The 25,689-nt window shown below is 40.8% G+C and overlaps 1 protein-coding gene across 1 annotated transcript in view; it reads right to left on the reverse strand.

Moving 5' to 3' along the window:
- The window catches only part of SHC3 (SHC (Src homology 2 domain containing) transforming protein 3), a 79,076-nt gene that overhangs the window by 20,757 nt on the left and 32,630 nt on the right, over positions 1 to 25,689 (reverse strand). The window contains exons 7-10 of the mRNA XM_014530701.1: positions 22,018 to 22,168; positions 20,020 to 20,107; positions 11,643 to 11,801; positions 7,802 to 8,097 (exon numbers count right to left, since the gene is read on the reverse strand). Of these exons, the coding sequence (XP_014386187.1) occupies positions 7,802 to 8,097; positions 11,643 to 11,801; positions 20,020 to 20,107; positions 22,018 to 22,168 (694 nt within the window). The remainder of the gene's footprint in view (positions 1 to 7,801; positions 8,098 to 11,642; positions 11,802 to 20,019; positions 20,108 to 22,017; positions 22,169 to 25,689) is intronic.

Genomic DNA, 25,689 nt, shown 5'->3' on the forward strand with positions numbered 1-25,689 from the left:
GCCAGCCTGAAAACAGCCCTCAGCCCCTCGCCCAGACTGGCCAGGCACCCCAGTGGGGACCCCCACCCTGAAGGGGGTGTGACCAGCTGCAAATAGCCATCAGCCCGTCATCCAGACTGGCCAGGCACCCCAGTGGGGACCCCCATCCTGAAGGGGGTGTGACTAGATGCAAACAGCCATCAGCCCCTCATCCAGGCTGGCCAGGCACCCAAGTGGGACCCCCACCCTGATCTGGACACCCTTCAGGGCAAACCAGCCCGCCCCCACCCGTGCCCCAGGCCTCTATCCTATATAGTAAAAGGGTAATATGCAAACTGACCCTAATAGCAGAAGGACTGGGAATGACTGGTCACTATGACACACACTGACCACCAGGGGGCAGACACTCAATTAAGGAACTGCCCTCTGGTGGTCAGTGAGCTCCCACATGGAGGAACTCTGCTCAGCCACAAGCCAGGCTGATGGCTGCCAGTACAGCGGTAGTGGTGGGAGCCTCTCCTGCCTCCTCAGCAGCGCTAAGGATGTCCAACTGCAGTTTAGGCCTGCTCCCCGCTGGCAAGTGGACATCCCCCGAGGGCTTCTGGGCTGCCAGAGGGATGTCTGATTGCCATCTTAGGCCCAATCCCTCGGGGAGCGGGCCTAAGCCAGCAAGTGGTCATCCCCTGAGGGGTCCCAGACTGCAAGAGGGCACAGGCCGGGCTGAGGGACCTCCCCTTCCTCCCGAGTGCACAAATTTTTGTGCACCGGGCCTCTAGTATATATATAAAAGCCTAAGCGACTGTTATGATGCACACTGACCACCAAGGAGCAGATGTTCAAGGAAGGAGCTGCCCCCTGGTGGTCAGTGTGCTCCCACAGCCAATCTCCAGTGGTCCCTCCCTTTGACTGGCCAACTTCTCACTATCCTTCCCCCTGGCCGGCCCCAATTGGCCCCGATCACTGGCCAGACTGAGGGGTCCTACCCATGCATGAATTTGTGCATCAGGCCTCTAGTATAATTATAAACATAAAACATAATAACAGAGAACCAAAATACATCAAGCAAAACTGACAAAAATCAAGAGAGAAATAGATAAATTCAACAATAACAGTTAGAGAACTAGATATCCCACTTTTAATAGTAGATAGAGCAACAAGACAGAAGATCAATAAGGAAAAAAAAGATTTGCTCAATACTACAAACCTAAGAAACATTTATAGAACACTCCACTCAAAAACATCAAAATATACAGTCTTCTCAAGTGTATATTGACTATCACCAGGACACACCATATGCTGGTCCATAAAATAAATAAAATAAATTTAAAATGATAGAACTAATACAAATTATTTTCTCTGACCCAAATGGAATGAAATCAAGAATCAAAAGCAGGAAAAAAAATCGCAAATATGTAAAAATTAAACAATACTAGTAAGCTCCTACATAACCAATGGGTCAAAGGAGGATTCAGCAGAAAACTTATAAAATATTTTAAATGAATGAAAATGAAGACACAACAGACCAAACTTATGGGATGCAGCCAATGCTGAGAAGTTTATACCTATAAAAGCCCATATTAAGAAAAAAGAAAGGTCTCAAATCAATAACTTAACCTCCCACTTTAAGATACTGAAAAAAAGAAGAGCAAAATAAACCTAAAACAAGCAGAAGAAAGAAAATCATAAAGATTAGGTCAGAGATAAAACAAAACAGAGAATAGGGAAAAAAATAAATGAAACCAGAAGCTGGTTCTTTGAAAAGATCAATAACATTGACAAACATTTAGCTATGCTGACCAAAGCAGGGGCGGGGGGAACTACTCATACAGAAAAGTCCAGGACCAAATGACTTGACTCCTGAATTCTACCAAATATTTATAGAATTACACCAATTGTTCAGAAACTCTTCCAAGAAAGTAGAAGAGGAGAGAATGCTTCCAAACTGATGCTTTCAAACTCTTCTATAAGACTAGTATTACCCTGATGCCAAAGCCAGACAAAGAAGCCATAAAAAAATCTATAGATTAATCTCTCTTATTAATATGATATAAAAATTCTCAACAAAAAACACTAGCAACACAAATCTATCCACAGATAAAAAGAATCATACATCATGACCAAGTGGAAATTTTCCCAGGAATGCAAGGTAAGTTCAACATCTGAAAATCAATGTAATACATGTCAATAGAATTTTAAAATGATCTCAATAGGTACATAAAAAGCACTTGACAAAATCCAATACCCTTTCATGTTAAAAAAATATTAGGAGAAGAAGGAAATTTTTGTAGCCTGATGAAGGACATCCACATAAAACCCACAGTTAACATCATACTTAATTCGAGAGACTGGATTCTTTCCCTTAAAATCAGTAACAAGGATGTTAACTCTTGCCACTTCTACTCAACATTGTTCTAGCCAGGCAATTAGTTAATAGAAAGAAATAAAAGCCATCAGATTTGAAAAGAAATGTAAAACTGACTGTATTCACAGATAACATAATCTATATAGAGAAAACCCCCAGGAACCCACTAAAAAAACTATTAGAACTAATAGAGTTCAGCAAATTTGCAGGATACAAAATCACTATACAAAAGTCCATTGTATTTATCTACACTTTCAATGCACACTATGAGAATGAAATTGAGAAAACAATTGCATTCACAAGAGCATCCAACAAATTAAATATTTTAAAATAAATTCAACAGAAATGAAAAACCCTACTCTGAAAAGTACAAAACATAGTTGAAAGAAATTAAAGAAGATCTAAATAAGTGGAAAACCATGCATGTTTATGAATCAGAATACTTACATTATTAAGATGGCTATATTCCCCCCATCTAAACACCAATTGATCTGCATCCAACACAATCCTTATAAAGTCCCAAATGACTTTTCTTTTGAAATTGACAAGCTGATTCTAAAATTCATATGGAATTGCAAGGGGCCTTGAATGACCAAAACAATCCTGAAGAAAAAAAAAAGTCGAGAACTCACTCTTTCTTACTTAAAAACTTACTACAAAGCAACAGTAATCAAAACAGTGTGGTACTGGCACAAAGATAGACTTTGAGATCCGTGAAACAGAATTAAGAATTCAGAAATACACACTCAGAAATACACACACACACACACACACACACACACACACACACACGCACGCACATATATAGTCAATTGGTTTTTAACAATGATGTCAAACTCATTCAATGGGGAAAACAATTGTGTTTTCAACAAATAATGTGGTGAAAAATGGACATACACATGCAAAAAAATAAAGTTGAACCATTTCCTTACTCTATATATACAAGGTGGATCAAAGACTTAAATGTAACACTAAAACTATAAAGCTGCCAGAAAAGCATGCAGCTAAATCTTAATGGATTTTTAAAAAGAATTCTAAGATATAATACCAAAAGCCTGAGCAACAAAAGAAAAAAACACACAAACAAATTGAACATCGACCTATGGTCACAGTTTCATTCTCGGTCAGGGCATATGCCTGGGTTGTGGGCTTGATCCCCAGTGTGGGGTGTGCAGGAGTCAGCCCATCAGTGATTCTCTCTCATCATTGATGTTTCTCTCTCTCTCTCTCTCTCTCTCTCTCTCTCTCTCTTTTTGTCTCTCTCTCTCTGAAATCAATACAAATATATTTGAAAAAGAAGGAATTAAAGGGGTTAGTGTGTTTTCCCCCCTCCATTTCATTAATTTCTTTTCCCTCCTTCAGTAGACAAATAGTAAAGACTAGGACATCCAAAAGTAATTCATATACAAGGAAAATTAGAAAATCATTGTACAGACCCAAGGAACTATGCAGAGTCAGAAAATACCTGAAAGACCTTACATTTGACCCCAGGCTGATTCTCACCACAGACATAGCTTACATCAACTAAGAAAAACAAAAGAAAAAGAAAACCCTGAGGACCGGGGGGAGGGGGAAAAATCTGATTCCCAAAGTCAAATTAGATATTAGATTCACTATTCAGTTTTCAACAGAAAGCATCACAAGGCATATAAAGAAACAAGAAAGTATGTACCATTCAAAGGCAAAAATAAACCAGCAGACACTGTCTCTGAAAAGGACCTGGTAGCACATCTAATAGACAAAGGCTTTAAAACACTGTCTTACAGATCCTCAGAGAACTAAAGATGTGAAGTGAAAAAATAAATAAATAAGAAAGATGTATGAACAAAACGGAAAATCAATAAATCCTACTAAATAGAAACCAAAGAGAAATCCTGAAGCTGAAAATGACAATAACTGAAATGAAAAATTCACTAGAGTAATTCAAAGGCATATTTAAGCAGACAAAATTGGGAAACTTGGTTATCAAGTTCTGAGTAACAGAAAGAAAAAAGATTGAAGAAAAGTGAACAGAGCCTAAAGGATCTGTGGGATACCATTAAGCAGACCAACATACACATTGTGAGAGTCCTAGAGGGAGAAGACAGAGAGAAAGGGAAAGACAGAATGTTTGAAGAAAAGACAGAAATTTTCCAAATTTTATGGAGGATATGAATGTACAAACATCCAAGAAGCTCAATGAATGTCAAGCAGGATGAATACAAAGACACCCACACCAAGACACATTATAATCTAACTGTCAAAAGACAATGACAAAGAAAGAAGTTTGAAAGCAGTAAAAAAGTGACTTGTCATATTCAAGAGATCCTTAATAAGATTATCAGCAGATTTCTCATCAGAAACTTTAGAGGCTAGATGGCAGTGGGTTTATGCATTTAAAAAGCTAAGAGAGAAAAAACATGTCAACTAAGAATCCTGTATCTGACAAAACTGTCCTTCAAAAGTGAAGAAATCGAGACAATCCCAGGTAAACAAAAGCTGAGAGTTCATTTCCACTAGACTTGCCCAATAAGAATTGCTAAAGGGGGTTCTGCAGGTTGATAGGAAAGGAGATTAGAAAGTAACTAGAAGCTGTATGAAGAAACAAAGATCACAGTAAAGTTAAATATATAGGCGATTATGAAAACTACTATTATTAAATATTTGGTTTGTAATTCTAAATGTTGTTTTCTACATACTTTAAGAGACTAATCCATTAAAAATATTAGTTTATGTTTTTGGACATAAATGTATAGGACTATAAGCTGGTATAATTTAGCTAAATTTTAACTTTAGATTTTTAAAATGTTTTTATTGATTTTTTTATTTTTATTTTTTTAGAGAGAGAGAAACATCGCTGAAAGAGAAACATCATCAATCAGCTGCCTTCTGCACACCCCCTACTGGGGATTGAGCCTGCAACCTGGTCATGTGACCTGACCAGAATCGAACTGTGACTTCTTGGTTCATGGGTTGACATTCAACCACTGAGCCACACCCGTCAGTCTAACTTTTTATTTTTAAAAAATATCTAAAATTTTCAACTGAAATATTATATTCTCATTGAATTGCTTAGGCATTTTATCTCCTGTTTTCTTTGGATAAAAATAAATGAATTAACAGACAGCCTATGCAAATGGAAAGAACTCTGGACTGATTCTGTTTAGAAAAACCTTACTTGTGATTCTATGACTGCCAGTAGCTGGTGATCCTTAGCACCCCACGTCACCTTCTTGGGCTCTCAATTCCTAAAAAAGCTTGAGGTTAATTTATGAATTCACTTGTCTAATGCTTGTTGAATACCTACTATGTGCCAGGCACAAAACAAACTCTAGAAAACAAACTCTAGAAAAACTAAAACAAAATCTTGTCAAAAATTGTGAAGTAGCAACAATGAGTAAATCTAGGTGCTCAGGGATAGTGCAGTGAGCAAAACTGCTACCTTCATGCGATTATAGTCCAGGTTGGGGTTGGGGGTAAATAATAAACAAACTAGCAAATAAACGAGTGTTTGTGTGTGATAAGTGCTTGAGAGTAAAAATAAATCAGGGAATATCCAGGGGATTCTATTTGAGATAAAATGGTGAGGGAAGGGTTGTCTTATTTGGAGTAAATCTAGCTCATTGGAAGGGATGAATATAACCCTATAATCCTGACACCCAAACCAGATGAGCACACACAAATGACAGCAGCAAACACAATGAAGACACTTCACTTAGGAACAGTGACTGAAGAACCCTAAAAAAACTAGTGCCCAAATCCAACAATGCATTTCACAATTCCCATGTCAAGGCCAATGAGGGTTCATGCCAAGACATAACATCAGAAACATCTACCTATGTACTACCCCACATTAATGGACTTAAGAAAAAATCCACAGAATTATCTCAAAAGACACTGACAAAGCATTTGATAAAGTTCAATACCTACACATGATAAAAGTAATTAAGTAATTAATATGCACCAATTCCAATAGAGCAGAGGCTTGTTCTTTTAACTGGTTCATGAACATATCCCAGATGATAAAAACAATGCCTGGATTTAGTAGCCATTAGGTACACATTTGCTTAGTGAATGAACATCAGAAGGAAGGAAAAGGGAGGGAGGGAGGAAAGTTCTTTAGGCTGACAAGGGCAGTCTACCCAAAGCTTACATCATCCTTAATGGAACAAAATCTCAAACATTCCCTTTCAGGTTGGGAACAAGACGAGGGCGCCCTCTCCTGGCCAATGCTCAAAGATGCCCCAGCCAGCAAGGTGGGATTAGAACAGAGGACAGGGACTGGAAGGCAGGCAACAAAACTGTCAGTGTTTGCAACGGCAGTTCCAGTAAAACGATTGCAACCACATTCCTCTCCCTGCAGCAATAACTATAGAGAAAAAGTAACCAAAAATTACATACCACTTACAACAGGAACTAAAACTAGACACTAGAAAGCAACCTAACACAGGAAACAGAAGAGCTTTCTGAAGAGAATTTTAAAATTCTAACCAAGGACATCTTAAAACTAAATAAATGGAGCCTTATGCCATGTTCATGGATGTGATGACTTAATATTGAAAAATGTCAGCTCTCCCCAAATTAATCCATAAATTCAATGCAAATCTTATCAAAACTCCAGCATATTCTCTCTCTCTCTCTCTCTCTCTCTCTCTCTCTCTCTCTCTCTCTTCTTGATAAAGTGAATCTAACATCTGAACAAAGAAGAATGAGGATCTGAGAATAGGTAAGGCAACTTACCAACAGGAGAATCAAGAGGAAAGACTCACCCCACCAGAGGTGAGGACAGTTTCAAAGCCGTAATGACTAGCACAGTTTCTTATACAAGAAACACTAAACAGTGAGGTCAATAGGACAGAGCTGACGGTGCAGAAACAGCCCAGGACACAGGGACTCAGTGTTAATAGGCAGAGCATCAGCACCACAGAGAACAGGTGAATTATTTGACAAATCGTGACCAAAAGATTGGCTCACTACATGGAGATATTTAAAATATTGGGTCTCTACCTTAAATCATCTTCAAAAGTAATTCCAGGCCCTGCCAGCATTGCCCAGTGGTTGAGCACTGACCTATGAACCAGGAGGTCACCGCATGCAGCTGAAGACCAAGCCTTCGTCCCTGCCTGCCAGTAAAAAATGCAATGTGCTTAATCTAACTGCTCAGCTAACTCCACCTGCTTCTCTGTTTTCACACAACAAGCCTGGAGCTCAGTCCATGGTTAGCTCATGTAATCCCATTTATTAAACTTAGCAGTCCCTGCACTGTGCAGGGTGGGGTCAGATGTACTGGCTGGACGATGGGACAGTAGTGAGACCACAGAAGGGCTGACACTGCCGTGCTGCTGAGCTCCCTGTCAGGAGCATTACCTCTCGGCGGGAAAGCACTGGCCCTGGGCCTGGCTCAGGGTCCCGGAGGGTGGCCATCAGGGCTTCCGCGGGCGCCTGTGGGTGGAGGAGGGAAAGCAGCCTCCCTGTGCTCACCGTGCCTTCCGGGTCCACGAGCAGCAGGTGCTTGGCCTGGCCGTCGTGCATGCCAGTGAGGACGAAGGAGCCCGGGTTGGTGGTGCTCTTCCTGACCAGGAAGTCCCCATCTCGCTTCAGCAGCCCCTCCGCCTCCTTCCTGCTCATCTGGCCTTGGTACCACAGCTCGGCTTTCAGCTCCTCCAGCATCTTGGCATCCGGGGCTCTGGGGGAGACGGGGCTGATGCACTCCACGGAGGCCGCCTTGCTCAGCACAGGCCCCACGGACTGGTTCTTGAGAGCATCTTCAAAGGGCTCTGCCAACAGCATTTGCCAGCGACAGGTGGACCCAGGAAGAGCAAAGGATAAACAGTACAATGTGAGGGCTGAGAAGGCAAAGGCAACGCTACCGGAAGAAAGAACCAGACAAATGACAGCTGATAATATAACGAGACGAGTCATAACAAGCATTTGAGAGTACGGCCCAAATCCTGGCGTGACTCTGGTAAGTCTGCTTTCCCAAGGCAGCTGGGCACTGTGCCTTGTGCCAAGGGCTCAAGCACACGCAGGTCTAGCTGGTTAGAATGCCTGTAGCTTTGCACGCCGCAGGAGGCCACGCATATTACATGCCGTCTACTTTCTCTGGAACGTTGGCTAGCCTCCAACAAACATGTCCTCTTCTGGATAGAAACCTGCCAAACCGAAGGAAATACGCAAAGAAAAAGACAATTTGCAAGATTTTTATTTTGTGTGAGACCTAAACCAAACGTTTATTTCAAAATCTTTGTATTGGGTGAATTTTTAAAAGAAAATAAAACTGATGTTTAATTGGGTGCCTTTTGTGTGACTTGCCCCAGGCCAGGAGCCTACCTTCTCTTGACCTCCCTGTGGGAAAAGGCTCTTGTGTGAGTGTCTGAGAGTGAGCCTGACTTCGGGCCCTTCAGAACAAACCTCTCACTGCAGGGCATCCGTCAATGGCAAGACTTCTGCTCTAACATCAACAAATAGCAGCAGCAAGCAAGTCAGCAGGCACGCCTAAGTTAATCTCAGGGTTTGATTTTCAAATAAGTAATTGGACAAACGCACCCTGAAAAAATGAGGGGAGTGCTACACAAATGTATGGTGTTATAATGACTGTGTGGGACCACACTGCCAACCCAGTCAATGCAAGCACCACGAGAACAGCATCCTCCTGGGCACAACTACACCCCAAAGCCCAACATTATTCCTGGGACATGGTTCCTGCTCCACAAACATTCAACAAATGCTGTAAAATAAGACCAACTTAGAGGATGGGCAAGAGTGAGGTGAATAAATGAAACCAAAATTAGGTCATTTGGGCACTCATTAAGTCATTTATATTTTTGGAGCAGAAAAGAAGTTAAAACTATTGATTAAATTTTTATTTTTTACCCTATCTTTTTCCTGATTACCTGGAGTGTTGAAAATTTGTATTTTACTCTTTCTACACCATCATCACCACCACCACCACCACCATCACTATCATCACCACCATTATCCTACTGTCATCATCACCATTTATCATCATCTCCACCATCACCATCACCATCATCACCATTATCCCATTATCATCACCATTTACCATCATCATCACCATCATCATCACTATTATCCCATTATTTTCATCACTATTTATCATCACCATCACCACCACCATCACCATTGTTATTCAGCTCTAGTGGTTAAAAGTAAACAACAGAGTGCTGCCTTTATTTTTTCACACTTTTCAATAGATACTAGCCTTCCAGGGCCCTTTCTTCTTTTTGCCGGGAGCAGGAGTAGAAATAGATGGATGAGAAAATGTTGGCTCTGGTTCTCATAGTTCTCATCTCAAACCCCAGGCCAATCTAACTACCCAGATCTGGGGCCAGGAATCACTGGTGAACTGACTACATTAAACAAGTACAGCCACGAAAGTGCAGTTGTGAGCATCGTGAACACTGGGGCGGCGGCTCAGCGGCTCCACCTGGCTCTGCATCTTGGGAAAGCCACCTCACACCTCACGTTACTAAAGTGAAGGGATCGGACTAGGTGACTGTGAAGGCGCCGCAAGCACTGAGATTCTACAGTTCTTCTGGTTCTGGCATCTTTGTAAGCCGGAATGGGAGTCCACGATCTGTGGAACCAAAGTGGCGGGGAGAATTAGACTTCTGTTACCATGGTGCCGCCTAATCATAAACGCACTCCATCCTGTCCTCATCACATGCACCATCACGGACAGCAGGTGTCAAGCCAGCAAGGTTGCCTTTTTCCAGCGGTAAAGTCACTTAACCTCTAGGGTTCTCTGTTCTCTCCTCTGTAAAGTGAGGATAATAACAGCAATAGTGATGATAATACAGTCATGTGTCACTGAATGATGGAGATATGCTGAGAAATGTCACTAGGCTATTTTGTCATCGTACGAATATCAGAGGGCACTCACCCAATGCAGCTGGTACTTTTATACAATTGGCAGTGCAGTAGCTTTGTTTACAACCCACTGCATCACCACAAACACATAAGTAATGTGTTGCACTATGGGACACCAATAACATCACTAGGTGACAGGAATTTTTCAACTGCATTGTAGTCTTGTGGGGCCACCATCACAAATGCAGCCTGTAGTTGATCCAAGTGTCGTGTCATTCTGTGGCACATGACTGTAGTAATAATACCTGCCTGTAGTATCATTGCAAAATTAAATTAAATAATAAGTGCATAGCCGGTGGTAGAAAGTTGTTAAATGTTAATCTCCTCCCCTCTTTAGCCTTTAAATTCTCAAGGAATTTAAAAAAGAAATTTTGGGATACAAAACTTCTTTTTTTTTAATATATTTTTATTGATTTCTGAGAGGAAGGAAGAGGGAGAGAGAGATAGAAACATCCATGATGAGAGAGAATCATTGATCGGCTGCCTCCTGCAAGGCCCCCACTGGGGGTCGAGCCCACAACCCGGGCATATGCCCTTGATCGGAATCGAACCTGGGACCCTTCAGTTCGCAGGCCAACGCTCTATCCACTGAGCCAAACCAGCTAGGGCGGGATATAAAACTCTTGTGAGCTAAGGAAGTTCTTTCAAAATTCCTTAAAAACGGCTTCCACTTCCATTAATCGGTTCATGGATGATTTAATTTTTACGACAAACAGAAATTCCTTGGCACACACCCCACCGCACTGCTATCTGAGTAGTTTCCTGCCTCTCTCTCTGTCCTATGTTTGATCCATGCACTTGTTACTAACTGCTAATACATAGTGGTGATATCAGCTCCACAGAATAGAGACGTGGCCTATTTTGTTTTTGTGTATATAGGCAAAGTGAGTAGAATGGCATTTGACACATGTTAGGTGTTCAATAGAGTAGCGGGGAGACTTGTAGTGGTAGAGAAAGAGGGAGAATAGAGAAAAATGAGAGGGAAGGCAAGCATGTGCCTGCATACGAGAAGGGTCTGCTGCAATTTCTTGCTCAACAGACGGAGAACTCTGTGAGGACATGGCCATGCCGTTACCCTTTGGCATCCTTAGCAACTGAGACAATACTTGGTATGCAATAGCCAGTGGCTATTTAAGTGAATACATAAATGAGTGCATTTATTTATGTATATTGTTTGTCTCAATACATGTGCAGTTCTTCAAGTGCTAAGTCAATGACAAAAAGAGGGGGAAATTGCTTTGTCTCTGGACAAAAGAAAGGGATGGAATCCCAAAGCAGAGGTTGGCCGAAGTTGAAAGCCTTGAGAAGCCGTCATACCCAGAAAAGTGCAGCAAACCCGGCCAGCAGCAAGTCCCGTAACCGCACAGATTTCCAATAAACGAGTAGAAAGCAACCTCAAAAGAAAAGAAAAGCGAGGCGAATGGAAACGCACTCATGTCAAAGAGGTCCTTCCTCGGGCTGCTCTCGGCGCTGTTGCCCGCAGCCGGCCCGGCCCGAGGCGGGAAGTGCGGGGTGTTCACGTAGGTGGGGGCTTCTCCTGTCGGGGCCGCCGGCGCCGTCCCTCCTGGCATGCTGGACGTGTCCAGGGACCCTGCAACAGAAAGCGAGCCCTCTTTCTCCTGATGCTAATGCTGCCCACCCATTGACAGTCACGCCCCCCGGTCTCACACAGAAGGTCCTCCAGGTTAACACAGGGACTTCTCCCGGCAGTTCCCACAGCTCACATCTCCTCTCTGACCCCGTCACAGGCACTGCTGTGTTCTGGCCAGGACACATCCACACCCGCCTGTCAGGATGCGAGCTGCCAGCCCATGCCGACGCCTGCCCCCGACGCTGGCCGGTGACGGAGAGGGAGGGTAGAGTGGAGCCCCAGGCGTGGGTCTGCTCATCCCGGTTACAGAGGCCCGAGATCGAACAACTGAGCAGAAGAGCAACAAGCTTCATTTTAATTGTCCTTTTTTCCTGTTAAGTGTAAGTGAGCGCTTTGTAAATTAACTCCATCCCGGTAATGCAATGCAGGTGCTGCCACCGTTTTAGAAAGTTACTACCTAATGAACCGAGATGCGTTCTTACAAAACAGCCCAGCGCGGGCGTGTGATTGAGCCCTCGCTGCAGGCAGGGCCGGTGTGTACTTCCTACGTGACCCACGACTGTGCCCACGCTGGGCTGGCGTCCCTGCTGTTGGCACGGGAGGAGAGCTGAAGGATGTCGCCCGATCACACCCGCCTGGGTCACTGCCTAATTCTTCCTACGGGACCCCTGACTCTAGCACATTTACACATATGTTCTCCAGATGGCTCCTGGGTGCTCCCATCTCCTGAGAGAGATCACCTTCCACACCCTCAGGGTAGTCAGCCCAGCCAGCGGGTCAGCTCAGGGCTCTGGAAGAAGCGCTCCCCAGAGCCTGCTGCTGGGCTTTCGGCAGCACATCACTGTCTGCCTCATGCTGAGAACGCAAGTGTCCCTCCGCTTCCTTCAGGGCGAGTGCCCCAGCAAAGTCTGAACTGCCCCTCGTCTGCTCCTGTTCTGCACAGGCTCCCGCGCCCACAGGCGGCCCTGGGTGCATGTCCTGCTCCAGCCGGGGCTCTCTGCAGCTCACATGTGTGTGGGCCTTGCAAACAGATCAGCCTGTAAAACGAATTTTACAGACTAATTTTTAAAAGGAGAAGATGAAAAGCCCAATGAACAGCTTTCCTGACCGCGACCCTTTGCTACTCACACGGTGGCAGGTGCGGAGCCGGGGCCCTGGACGCGCACGCCATGGCGGCACCGAAAGTTCATTTTAGGGGAATAGCTGCTAGCAAACTAACGAGAAACATTCTTAATTGTTTCATGAAAAAAGGTATTTATTGCTTTCAAATGAGAACTTGAAATTTATTAAGAATAATGAGTCTCAAGTTGTAGGCCAGGAACTTACATACGGCTGATCTGCCCTGATGAACCTCTTGCGTGGTCTGTTCTTGATCTGGCCAGACTAACACACAGAAACAGACCTCGTTTTCTAAATAAACCTAACTTTTTTCAATAAAGTAAATATCTAACATAAATAATGTGTCTCCTTACATGTCTAGGTGTATACATGTTATGTAAATACTTTTTTAAAACTATCAACCGAATTATTGTTTTACTTTTTTTGTAAGAGGAGAAGCCTTTCCAAAAAATGTGTCTTTATTGTTGAAAGTATTACAGATGTCCCTCTTCCCCCCAGTGACCACCTCCAGCCGTCCTTGTCTACCCCCCACAGGCCTACTGCACTATAGTCTATGTCCATAAGTTATGCATATGTTCATATCAGTTCTTTGGTTAATCTCTTCCTGCCTTCCCTTCCCTCAGAGATTCTACAGTCTGTTCCATGCTTTCATGTCTCTGGATCTATTTTATTCATCAGTTTAGTTTAGTTCATTAGATTCCACATATGAGTGAGATCATGTGATACTTGTCTTTCTCTGACTGGCTTATTTATTTTAAATGTCTGTGGAACAAAGATGAAAACATAGTAAAAAACTGCCTCTGACAAAATTATGACTTTAATTTGCTATATCCTTCCTATTCTGACACAGAGCCATGTGGTGGCTTCTGACAGGTGTCATGTTCAACTGACCAGGCCAGCATGATGGGTCATCTTTCAGCTGGGGCATGCAACATGTGAAATTCTCTCACAAGAAGGGAATTTTAAAACGTTATTGTCATTACACAATGATAAATGGATCAATCCAACAAGAGGATATAACCCTTGTAAACAATTATGCACCCAATACATGAGCACCTAAAAATATAAAGCAAATATTTTTAATCATTATTTCTTATTGGTACCACTTAATGTGAAGAAAACGTGCATTTTCCAAAAATGTGGGAAAATGTTTCATTTGCCTTATTGGGTTAGGTTTAAATTATTTTACTATGCAAGCTTTCTGTCATATCTTGGCAGTAGTTATTTCCATTTTTATTCTTTGGTATCCATAATCTTATCAGAATAAAAAATGTATGCCTTGAGATCACTGGACAGCTCCTCCTCCAACATTTTAAAAATGTGCAATGAAGGTTATTGTGCTGGTAACTAAATAACAGTAATAATATGGGAGAGAATTAAGAGGACATCTAGGCTGATGGCAAAGAGGTTCAACGGTGCAGACATAAAGGGAGAGATTGACAGTAATACAGTCATAGTAGGGGAATTTAACACCCCACTGACATCAATGGACAGGTCTTCTATATGGAAAATCAACAAAGAAACAGTGGCCTTAAATGACACATTAGATCAAATTGATTTAAATTATGTTTTCTAGAGCATTTCACTCCAAAGCAGCAGAATATACATTCTTTTCAAGTGCACATAAAACAATTTCCAGGATAGGCCACATGATAGGCAACAAAATAAGTCACAGTAAATTTAAGAAAACTGTAATCTGCCCTGACCGGTTTTGCTCAGTGGATGGAGTGTCGGCCTGCGGACTAAAGGGTCCCGGGTTCGATTCCGGTCAAGGGCATGTACCTTGGTTGCAGGCACATCCCCGGTAGGGAGTGTGCAGGAGGCAGCTGAATCGATGTTTCTCTCTCATCGATGTTTCTAACTCTCTATCCCTCTCACTTCCTCTCTGTAAAAAATCAATAAAATATATTTTTTTAAAAAAGAAAATAAAACTGTAATCCTATCAAGTACCTTCTCTGACCACAATGGTAAGAAATCAGAAATCAATTAAAAGAAAAAAACTGAAAAACACACAAACACATGGAGGCTAAATAACATGTTACTAAACAATAAAGGGTTAACAGTGAAATCAAGGAGGAAATCAAAAGACACCTGGTGACAAATAAAAATGGAAACACAACAACCCAAAATCCATGGAATGCAGCAAAAGCAGCCCTAAGATGGAAATTCATAGGAATACAGGCCTAACTCAAGGAGCAAACAATCTCAAATAAACAATCTACTCTTATACCTACAGGAACTAGAACAACAACAAACAAAGCCCAAAGTGAGTAGAAGGAAGGAAATAATAAAGATCATATCAGAAATAAACAAAATAGGGTCTAAAAAAACAATACTAAAGATAAATGAAACCAAGAGCTGGCTCTTTGCAAAGATAAACAAGACTTATAAACCTTAAGCCAGACTCATAAAGAAAAAAGAGAGAGGACCCAAATGCATAAAATCAGAAATAAAGGAGGAAAAGTGACAGCAGACATCATAGAAATAAAAAGGATTATAAGAAAATATTATGAACAATTATATGCCCACAAGTTAGACAACCTGGAAGAAATGGATAAATTCCTAAAAACATACAATTTCCAAGACTGAATAAAAAAGAAACAGAAAATTGGAACAGACCAATTACTTCCAACAAAATCAAAACAGTAATTAAAAATACTCCCTACAAACAAAAGTACTAGACCTATGGCTTCAATGATGAATGTTACCAAATATTCAAAGAAGAATTAACAACTAATTTTTTCAAACTATCCCAAAAAAAATTCAAAAGGAGGAAAGTTTCCCAAGCTCATTTTATGAGGCCACCATTATCCTGATTCTAAAACCAGACAAAAAAAACATTACAAAAGAAGAAAATTATAGACCCATATCCCTGATGAATATAGATGCAAAAATTCTCAATAAAATATTAGCAAACCAAATTCAGCAATACAATAAAAAGATCAAGTGGGATTTTTCCGGGATACAATGTTTGGCTCAATATCTGCAAATCAATTAAGTTAATACACCACATAAACAAAATGAAGGGTAAAAAATCGTAAGACCATATCAGTACATGCAGAAAAAGCATTTGACAAAATCTGGCATCCATTTATGACAAAAACTCTCAGCAAAATGGAAATCAAGGGCGTATACCTCAACATAATAAAGGCCATACATGACAAACCCATAACTAACATAATACTCAATGGGAAAAAGCTAAAAGTGTCTTCCTTAAAATCAGGAACAAGACAGGGTTGTCCACTTTCACCACTTTTATTCAACATAGTATCAGAAGTTCTAGCCACAACAATCAGATAAGAAAAAGAAATAAAAGGCATCCAAATTGGAAAGGAAGAAATAAAACTGTCACTATTTGCAGATGACATGTTACTACATATAGAAAACCCTAAAGATCCTACCAAAAAACTATTAGAGCTGATAAATAAATTCAGTAAAGTAGTAGGGTACAAAATTAATATTCAGAAATAAGTTGTATTTATATACCAATAATGAACTATCAGAAAGATAAACTAAAAAAAATCACATTTACAGTTGCATTTTAAAATACCTAGGAATAAATTTAACCAAGGAGGTAAAAAAAAAAACCTATAGTCAGAAAATTACAAGGCATTGAAGAAAGATTTTTGAATTGGATACAAATATATAGAAGCAAGTACCATACTCGTGGAAAGAAAAAAATTAACATTGTTAAAATGTCCATACTACTCAAAGCAATCTATAGATTCAATGCAATCCCTATCAAAATTCTAATGACATTTTTCACAGAACTAGAACAAAAAAATCCTAAAATTTATATGGAATCACAAAGGACTCTGAATAGCCACAGCAATCTTGAGAAAGAAGAACGAAGTTGGAGGTATCATGTTACCTGGTATCAAACTATACTACAAGGCTTTAGTAAGCAAAAAAGCTTGATACTGGCATAAAATCAGCCATACAGATCAATGGAACAGAATAGAGAGCCCAAAAATAAACCCACGCCTATATGGTCAATAAATATATGACAAAGGAGGCAAGAACATACAAAGAGGTAAAGACAATCTACTCAATAAATGATGTTGGGAAAGTTGGACCGATACATGCAAAAAATGAAATGAGACTACCTTTTTATACCGTATACAAGAATAAACTCAAAATGAATTAGGGATTTAAATGTAATACTCAAAACCATAAAACTCCTAAAGAAAACATAGGCAATAAACTCTGACATTGCTCTAGTAGTATTTTTTCTGATATACCTCCTCACTCGAGGAAAACAAAAGAAAAAAATAAACAAATGGGACAAGTTTTTGCACAGAAAGGAATTCATGAACAAAACAAAAAGACAACCAACTGAATGGGAGAAGATATCTGCTAATGATACATCTGATAAGGAGTTAATCGCCAAAATTTATAAAGAACTCATACAACTCAACACCAAACAATAAACAATTCAATTAAAAAATGAACAGAGGACCTAAATAGACACTTCTCCAAAGAGGACATACAGATGGTCAACAGACAAATGAAAAGATGCTCAACATCAATAATAGAAATGCAAATTACAACCACAATGAGTTATCACCTCACATCTGTCAGAATGGCTATCATCAATAAATCAAGAAAAAAGTGTTGACAAGGATGAGGAGAAAATTGTACTATTGGTGGGATTGCAAATTGGTACAGTCACTATGGACAACAGTATGAATGTTCCTCAAAAAATCAAAAATAAAACTACTTTTGATCCAGCAATTCTACTTCTGGGTAGCTATCTGAAGAATCCAAAGCACTAATTCAAAAATATATGTGCAGCATATGTATTTTCAGCACAATTTACAATAGCCAAGAATTGGAAGCCACCTGAGTAATCACCAATACATGAGTGGATAAAAAAGTTATTACCTATGGAATATTACTCAGCCATAAAAAAGAATGAAATCTACCATTTGCAATCACATGAATGGATCTAGAGAGTATTATACTGAGTCAGACAGAGAAAGACAAATACCATATAGTTTCACTTATATGTGGAATCTAAAGAACAAAACAGAAACAGACTCATAGGTACAGAGAACAGACTGTTGGCTGCCAGAGGAGATGGGAGTTGGAGAGCTGGGTGAAAGAGGAAAGGGATTAAGTACAAACTGGTAGTTACACAATAGCCAAGGGGATATTAAGCATAGCACAGTCAATAATATTATAACAACTAGCATATGGTGCCAGGCAGGTACTAGACTTATCGAAGGAAACACTTTATATATCAGGTACTTGTCTAACCCAGCCGTGGGCAAACTACGGCCCGCGGGCCGGATCCGGCCCGTTTGAAATGAATAAAACTAAAAAAAAAAAAAGACCATACCCTTTTATGTAATGATGTTTACTTTGAATTTATATTAGTTCACACAAACACTCCATCCATGCTTTTGTTCCGGCCCTCCGGTCCAGTTTAAGAACCCATTGTGGCCCTCGAGTCAAAAAGTTTGCCCACCCCTGGTCTAACCACTATGCTGTACACTTAAAATAATGCTGAATGTGAACCATAATTGAAAAATATAATTTTTAAAAATGTATTGTAATTTACTCCCAGAAGAAATGGCTACAATAAGGGAAAAACCTTAACATTAAACCAAGAAATGGTTAAATTTATATACATAGAAGCATAAATTGCATCTTAATTCATTTGTCACTCCACCTCCTTTAGACCCCGCAGAGTGCGTAGCCAGAGGCATGGAGCTAGTGAAGGAGTTATAGAAGTGCCTGAAGGGGGGGGGGGGGAGTTTAAAATGAAAAGAAACCTTTAAAACACACAAAATACACACACACACACACAACTATAATAATAAAAGTGTAATATGCAAATTGACTGAATGATTGAACAACAGAATGACCGTCTGGACGACCTTCCGGAAGACCACACTATGACACAGCAGCCGGGGGAAGGAAAGCCCTGATAGGCCCTGATCACCGGCCAGGCCTAGGGACCCTACCCGAGGGGTCCCGGACTGTGAGAGGGAACAGGTCGGGATGAGGGACACCTCCCTAACCCCCCACTGCATGAATTTCGTGCACTGGGCCTCTAGTATATATATATATGTATCTGTGTGTGTGTGTGCATGTGTGCGTGCGTGTGTGTGTGTGTGTGTGTGTGTGTGTGTGTGTGTGTGTACAGAGCTGTCTATAGAATGGAGACTTACGTTAGCAGTTAGTTATTAGTCACGTGTGAATTATTTTTAATGTGGGAGCATGCTCACTGATTTGATAACAGGTGGCAGTGTTCTCTACATGTAGCCCGGGCCCAGAGGGATGCATCTGGAGCCCTCTCTGCCTCCAGTAGCTGCCACTCTCCTCCTGAAGTTGACCCTGGAGCAGGTGGGGTGTGGCAAGGGCAGGAAGAGAACACTGCTACTAGCTCCTGTGAGGAACCACTGGGCTCACCCCCGCTGGGGAGCTCGGGGACAGCATGAAACACTTGAGTCTCCCAGCCAACTCCCTTTTGAAATGGGTGGGGGTGCCCTTGGAGAGGTCAGTTCCTCAGCCCTCCTGCAGTAAGTGCTAAAGGATAGGAACCGGTCCTGTTGTCAGGGGAGCCACCATTGATATGTGGCACCCCCACAGCCCTTACTTTATATCTTCCTATGATCTGGGCAGGAATCTGCAGCCCCCCCACCCCCTCAGCAGACTTTTGCAGTAAGTTTTCCTGCCCCTCCACAGGAGATGAAGTACCACCAGGGAGACGTTACTTTTGTCTTGGGTTTTTTTAACAGGGATGTGCAAACCAACTTTATATGTAATGCCCACAAACTGGAAACAAATATCAGTCAACAGGTAAACACAGTGTAGGATATTCACACAATGGAATACCAGTCATCAAGCAAAAGGAAAAAACTATGGATACGTGCAGCGACAGGAGTGAATCTATAAATAGTTTGTTGAGTGAAAAGAAGTCAGACGAAAAAGAATGCATATGTATAAATGATATGTACATAAAAGTCTAGAAAATGCAAACGAATCTACATAAACATATAAAGCAGGACGGAGGAGGGGCAGGGAGGACCAGGAGGCAGCACGTGACATTGGCGTGTTTTCATGTTGCTGCCCTCACTGCCTCGCCGCTCACCTTGCCTGGCAGGTGTTTGCTGCCAGTCTTCGCCAAACGGCTCTCCTACGTGTCTTCCCTGGTAATAAGTTTGCTCTTTTCCTGAAAACTGTAAACACAAAGAGAGAAAAATGATGCTCTTCTTCTTTCCCGTCTCCAAAAGCCACGGTCCTGCAGAAGGGACAGCGGTGGCCAGGCAGCTGCATCCCCGATCGCACACCACCTTCCCTCCATGCCTCCCATTTGGCACCAAGAATTAGGAAATAAATGTGTGTGGGTGTGAGGAAGAGACTGCATCTCCAAAAACTACACATTCCCCCCTGTTTTCATCCCCTGAGTCCCCTTCCACCAGCCCGTCCCCACTCAGTGGCGGAACCACGGACCCTGCATTTCGATGTTATTTTGTCACTGTTATCAGTGTCATTACTGTTCACTAAGGCAGGTGACATCAGAAACTCTCCACAGATATACATTAGCTCTACAAAACAATCGCCTTCCTAGAATGTTTATTTGGAGGTAAAATCAGGGAAATGACTAAAATAGAAAAAAATCATAAAATTCTCACCTATGTCCACTGTCTTTTCAGAGAAACCAAAGCACCCAGGCTTCTTAAAAGCCTTGAATCCTCTCCTCTCCTCATGAGGACTGCAGTGTAATGAGCTGTGAACAGTATAGTCTCAAGGTATTTGACTAAGACCCTGTGATGTTAAAACAAAAGCCTCCCCTATTTGTCTGCTTCGTGAAATCCAAGGGGGGGAAGCATGTGTGTTATTCTGTCAAAGACTGAACAGAACAGTCACCTGAAAATAAAGCCAAGAAATCTAAAAGGAAATACAGTAAAACCTTGATGTAATGGACTAATTTGGGTGAGAGGGTGTGCGTTAAAGGAAAAAATCCGTCATATAATAAAGTAGGTTTTCTGAATGTGTATGTTTAAAAATGATAAATTAGCCCAGCCAGTGTGACTCAGTGGTTGAGTGTCTATGAACTAAGAGGTCACAGTTCAATTTCTGGGGGTCAGGGCACATGTCCAGGTTGTGGGCTCAATCCCCAGTAGGGGGCGTGCAGGAAGCAGCCAATCAATGATTCTCTCTCATCATTGATGTTTCTATCTCTCTCTCCCTCTCCCTTCCTCTCTGAAATCAAAAAATATATATATTTTAAAAGTTGACAAATTATTTTACCTGTTTTTACTTACGTAGACACATTTGTAATTAAAATTAAGTATGTATGAAAAGTTTAACTTCACAGCAAGTTTTCTATATGTATTATAGGAAATGCATGCATTCACCAGTCACTGAGAGTAAACAAATGCTTAGCACACATGTGCACATGGGCCTACACCAGTGATGGCGAACCTTTTGAGCTCGGCGTGTCAGCATTTTGAAAAACCCTAACTTAACTCTGGTGTCGTGTCACATATAGAAATTTTTTATATTTGCAACCATAGTAAAACAAAGACTTATATTTTTGATATTTATTTTATATACTTAAATGCCATTTAACAAAGAAAAATCAACCAAAAAAATGAGTTCACATGTCACCTCTGACACGCGTGTCATAGGTTCGCCATCACTGGCCTACACACTTTAAAACTGCTGCAGAGAGTCACGCCAGGTGACAACAGAACCCATTACCGTGTGCTATGGTGCGATTACGTGGTAATCATTAGCCAAACACTTTACCAGCGGTGACTCTTGGATGTAAATATGTAGACTATGGTTGTAGATATTCAATATTTATCTATGTTGGTGAGATTATTACAGTATTTTTTCCAACATATGTCCTGTTTGTTTAAAATAACAGTGAATTGATAACAAAAAATAATCTGTTAATTTAATTATAAGCAAATATTGGTTTAAAGCATGTTAAAATTAATAGGGTGTTAATTTTCACATATGCGATATGGACTGGAAATTTTGTCCATTAAATCAAAGTCTGTTAAATCGAGTCTGCAAAACCGAGGGTTTACTATAAAGTTCAATTAGCCAGCATGCCAAGAAAAAGTACAAAACGAACCGGGGCTGAGTCAGGGCCGTGGGGCCGGGCCTTCGGGCGGGCATCCACAAACGCCCCGGCGGGAGGCGTCTTGTTTGGGATGCTGTTGTAGTACGGGTGGTCGGAGCCGTCTCCCTCCTCTTCGGTCCAGGGCTCATCCAGACTCTGCATTCTGTTAAAAGAGAATTTTCCAGAGCGTTAGCCAAAGTTGAGCTTCTAGTCAAAACCATCACATCTAATGTTAATTAATACCTGTCACCCCAGAAAAGTGAATTTAGTCACTGCCCCTTCAACCATGTAGGTCTCAGGCATATATATGAAAAGCATATTAGTGGTTTAGTCAAATATCTCTGCCTATTCACAGATCTATCCTTTGGAAAATTCCAATCATATTTGAAACAAGAAAAAAATCATTGTTTTAAAGTACATTTTAATTGGAAAGAAAAAGTTTACATGTAAAGACAACCAGTTCCTCAAAGCACAGACACACATTTTGGTAAATTATAAAATGTACCCAAAGCAAAATCAACTAAAAATTAAACATTTAGTGACATCATGGAAAATGACAGGGTATGACCTCTGAAAATTTTCTCTTCCATGAAAGCAAAACATAACTGGTAATAAATAAATAAATGAATAAATGAATATTATATATATATATATAATAACTATTTTAAACCCTAGAAATTAACCAGAGGCTTGCAACAACCTAGGGAGTGTTTATTTTGTTTTTTAAGCAAATAAAAAAAACTGTAAGAACAGCAGCTTTGGGGCATTTTAATTTGCCTTATTCCCATCTCCACAGTAGTCTTGAAAACAAACAGTTTACAATCACAGAGAAAACCAGTAGCCTGATAACCATAGGAGGGGACAAAACAGCACTGAGTCTCTTTCAAAGCCCCATTCCCAGCGCACAATCATTATGTACACTGTCTAGTCACTCCTTGGAAGAGGTCACTCCTAAGGCTGTCTCAAATAGAGCGGGTTCAGAGCTTGCCCAGGGGGAAAATGCCTCTTACCCTGGGACATTTGTCAAAAACAATTAATTACAGGCAATTGTTTAACAACATGGCACCCTGAGGCAGTATAACATTTGGGGCAAAAAATAGGCTAATCAAAAGCTTAAAAAAAAAAGAGGCTAGAAAATAGAATGTCTGTAAGAACTTTGATAAATTTCAACATATTTCCGGGAATCTAGAAGGCCACGTGTATTCTTAGGACTCTGTTCTTATCCAAGGATGTATGCCTGCTCAGGAAAGATTCAAAAAGGCCCTAGTCTCACCTCTGGCTTACCTTGAAGCTATGCGCAAACAGGAAGTGAAAGTTAAGGCAGAATTGCCAACTGCCTAGCTGAGTGTTGAAAGGGTGCCCCCACACTCAAAGAGTTCTAGGAAATTACAGGCAATTGTTTAACAACATGGCACCCTGAGGCAGTATAACATTTGGGGCAAAAAATAGGCTAATCAAAAGCTTAAAAAAAAAAGAGGCTAGAAAATAGAATGTCTGTAAGAACTTTGATAAATTTCAACATATTTCCGGGAATCTAGAAGGTCACGTGTATTCTTAGGACTCTGTTCTTATCCAAGGATGTATGCCTGCTCAGGAAAGATTCAAAAAGGCCCTAGTCTCACCTCTGGCTTACCTTGAAGCTATGCGCAAACAGGAAGTGAAAGTTAAGGCAGAATTGCCAACTGCCTAGCTGAGTGTTGAAAGGGTGCCCCCACACTCAAAGAGTTCTAGGAATTTAAGGAAATCTCTAATCATTAGTTTTCTAATAATTGAACTGAACAGAGTTGTCAGCGGCCATATCTGACAAAGAGTACAGAGTTATGGATTTAGTTTAGAAAAGTTTAGAAAAGAAACAACCACTAAAAAAGCAACAACAAATCCTGAGGAGGGGAGAAATCTGATTTGCAGAGTTAGCACATTATATTATTTAAAATCTCTAGCTTCAACAACAAACATTTCATGAGACATGCAAAGAAACACAAGGATTAAAAGCAATCGATAGAAACTGCCCCTGCGGAAACTCAGATTTTGGACAAAGGATCTTCAATAATATTCACAGCTGACTTTATTCTCAGAAACAATGAAGGCCAGAAAGCAGTGGGATGGCATATTCAAGTACTGAAGGAAAAAGACTGTCTACCAACTACTCTATGCCCAGTAAAACTATCCTTCCAAAATGAAACAAGAAATAAGACATTTCCAGATAAATAAAAACTGAAAAAATTCATCACTACTAGATCTGCACCACAGTTAATATGAAAGGAAGTACTTCAGGCTGAAATGAAAGAACACCAGATGGTAATACATATCCACATGAGGAAACAGAGAATGGTAGCACAAAATTAAATTTCTTTAAACTTTATTATATAGAAACACATATGGGACTTCATGCCTTACGTTTATTCCCAGGGAAGCATGGTAGTTCAATCAACTCCGAGCACCCATTTTTATACACATTGTTTAAATAGTGTTTATTTGACTTTTACATAACATTTCAAAAGTACAGAAAATTATAATTAATGTAAAAGATACTTACACTTCCACCACTGAAACTAAACAGCGTGAACATGTTGCTGTATTTGCTTCCTTTTTTTTCAGAGGGAAAAAAATTTGTCAAACTTACTTTGGATGAATAGATATGTGAAATTAACAGTAAAATGTTAATGAGGAAGCTAGATGATGGGCATAAAGGTGTTCACTGCACATTGTTTTTGTATATTGGTACCTTTTCTTTATGAAATGGTAAGGAGGAAATACACTGGACCAGGTGAAAGCTCACTCCACGCCCACTCCATCCTTGCGTGTCCTAGAGTTGGTGTAATATTTCTGCATGTTTTTATATACATGCATTTATACATAAACTATGTATAGAACTGTTTGTGTCTTTAAATTTTTCATAAATGGTTAATATTTTTTTCACTCCATTAAAAAATTCTGCCATTTTTTTCTGATAATACTCATATGCCAATGTATTCTTTGTAATGACTATATCCCATTATATATAGAATCTGAAAGTTTGTTCATTCATCCCCTGCAAGGCCATCTGCCCTGGGGCACTGTCACTTTCTCACTCTAACTCTCCTTACACATGCAGCTCGCCTGAGCTTGTGAGAGCTTCTGGCAAAGGGGAAAGTGGGGCCTTCACAGGCACCTCCAAAAGGAACGTCTTAGAGAAATGTTCCCGTGGATGAGAAAATTAGAAGTCTCTTTCGAAAAAGGTGAAAGCTTCATAGAGATGACAAAAATCTTCAAAAGAATGAAGGCAAAGGGACACTGCTTCCATGACTAAGTCCCGAATGTGGCTGCAGGAGTTGGAAAAGGCATGCAAAGTAAACTTGGGAGAAACAAAGCAAAGTTTTACTGGCAGTGAACACACCACGGTGATAGATAGGCCTTCAGTATGAAAGGTTGGTAAGGACAGCCTACCGAGTGACCACGATGCCCTGGGTTACCTTTTTTTATGCTGCATGGAATATCCTTATGTCCTAAAGGTATTCAATGGTCAATCCTGAACATCCTATATAATAAAAGGCTAATATGCAAATAGACCAAACAGCAGAACGACCAGTTGCTATGATGCGCATTGACCACCAGGGGGCAGACACTCAATGCAGGAGCTGCCCCCTGGTGGTCAGTGTGCTCACACAGGGGGAGTGCCACTCAGCCAGAAGCCGGGCTGACGGC

This window comes from Myotis brandtii, unplaced genomic scaffold (genome assembly GCF_000412655.1).
Source record: "Myotis brandtii unplaced genomic scaffold, ASM41265v1 scaffold760, whole genome shotgun sequence".
In the NCBI taxonomy this organism is placed as follows: domain Eukaryota; kingdom Metazoa; phylum Chordata; class Mammalia; order Chiroptera; family Vespertilionidae; genus Myotis; species Myotis brandtii.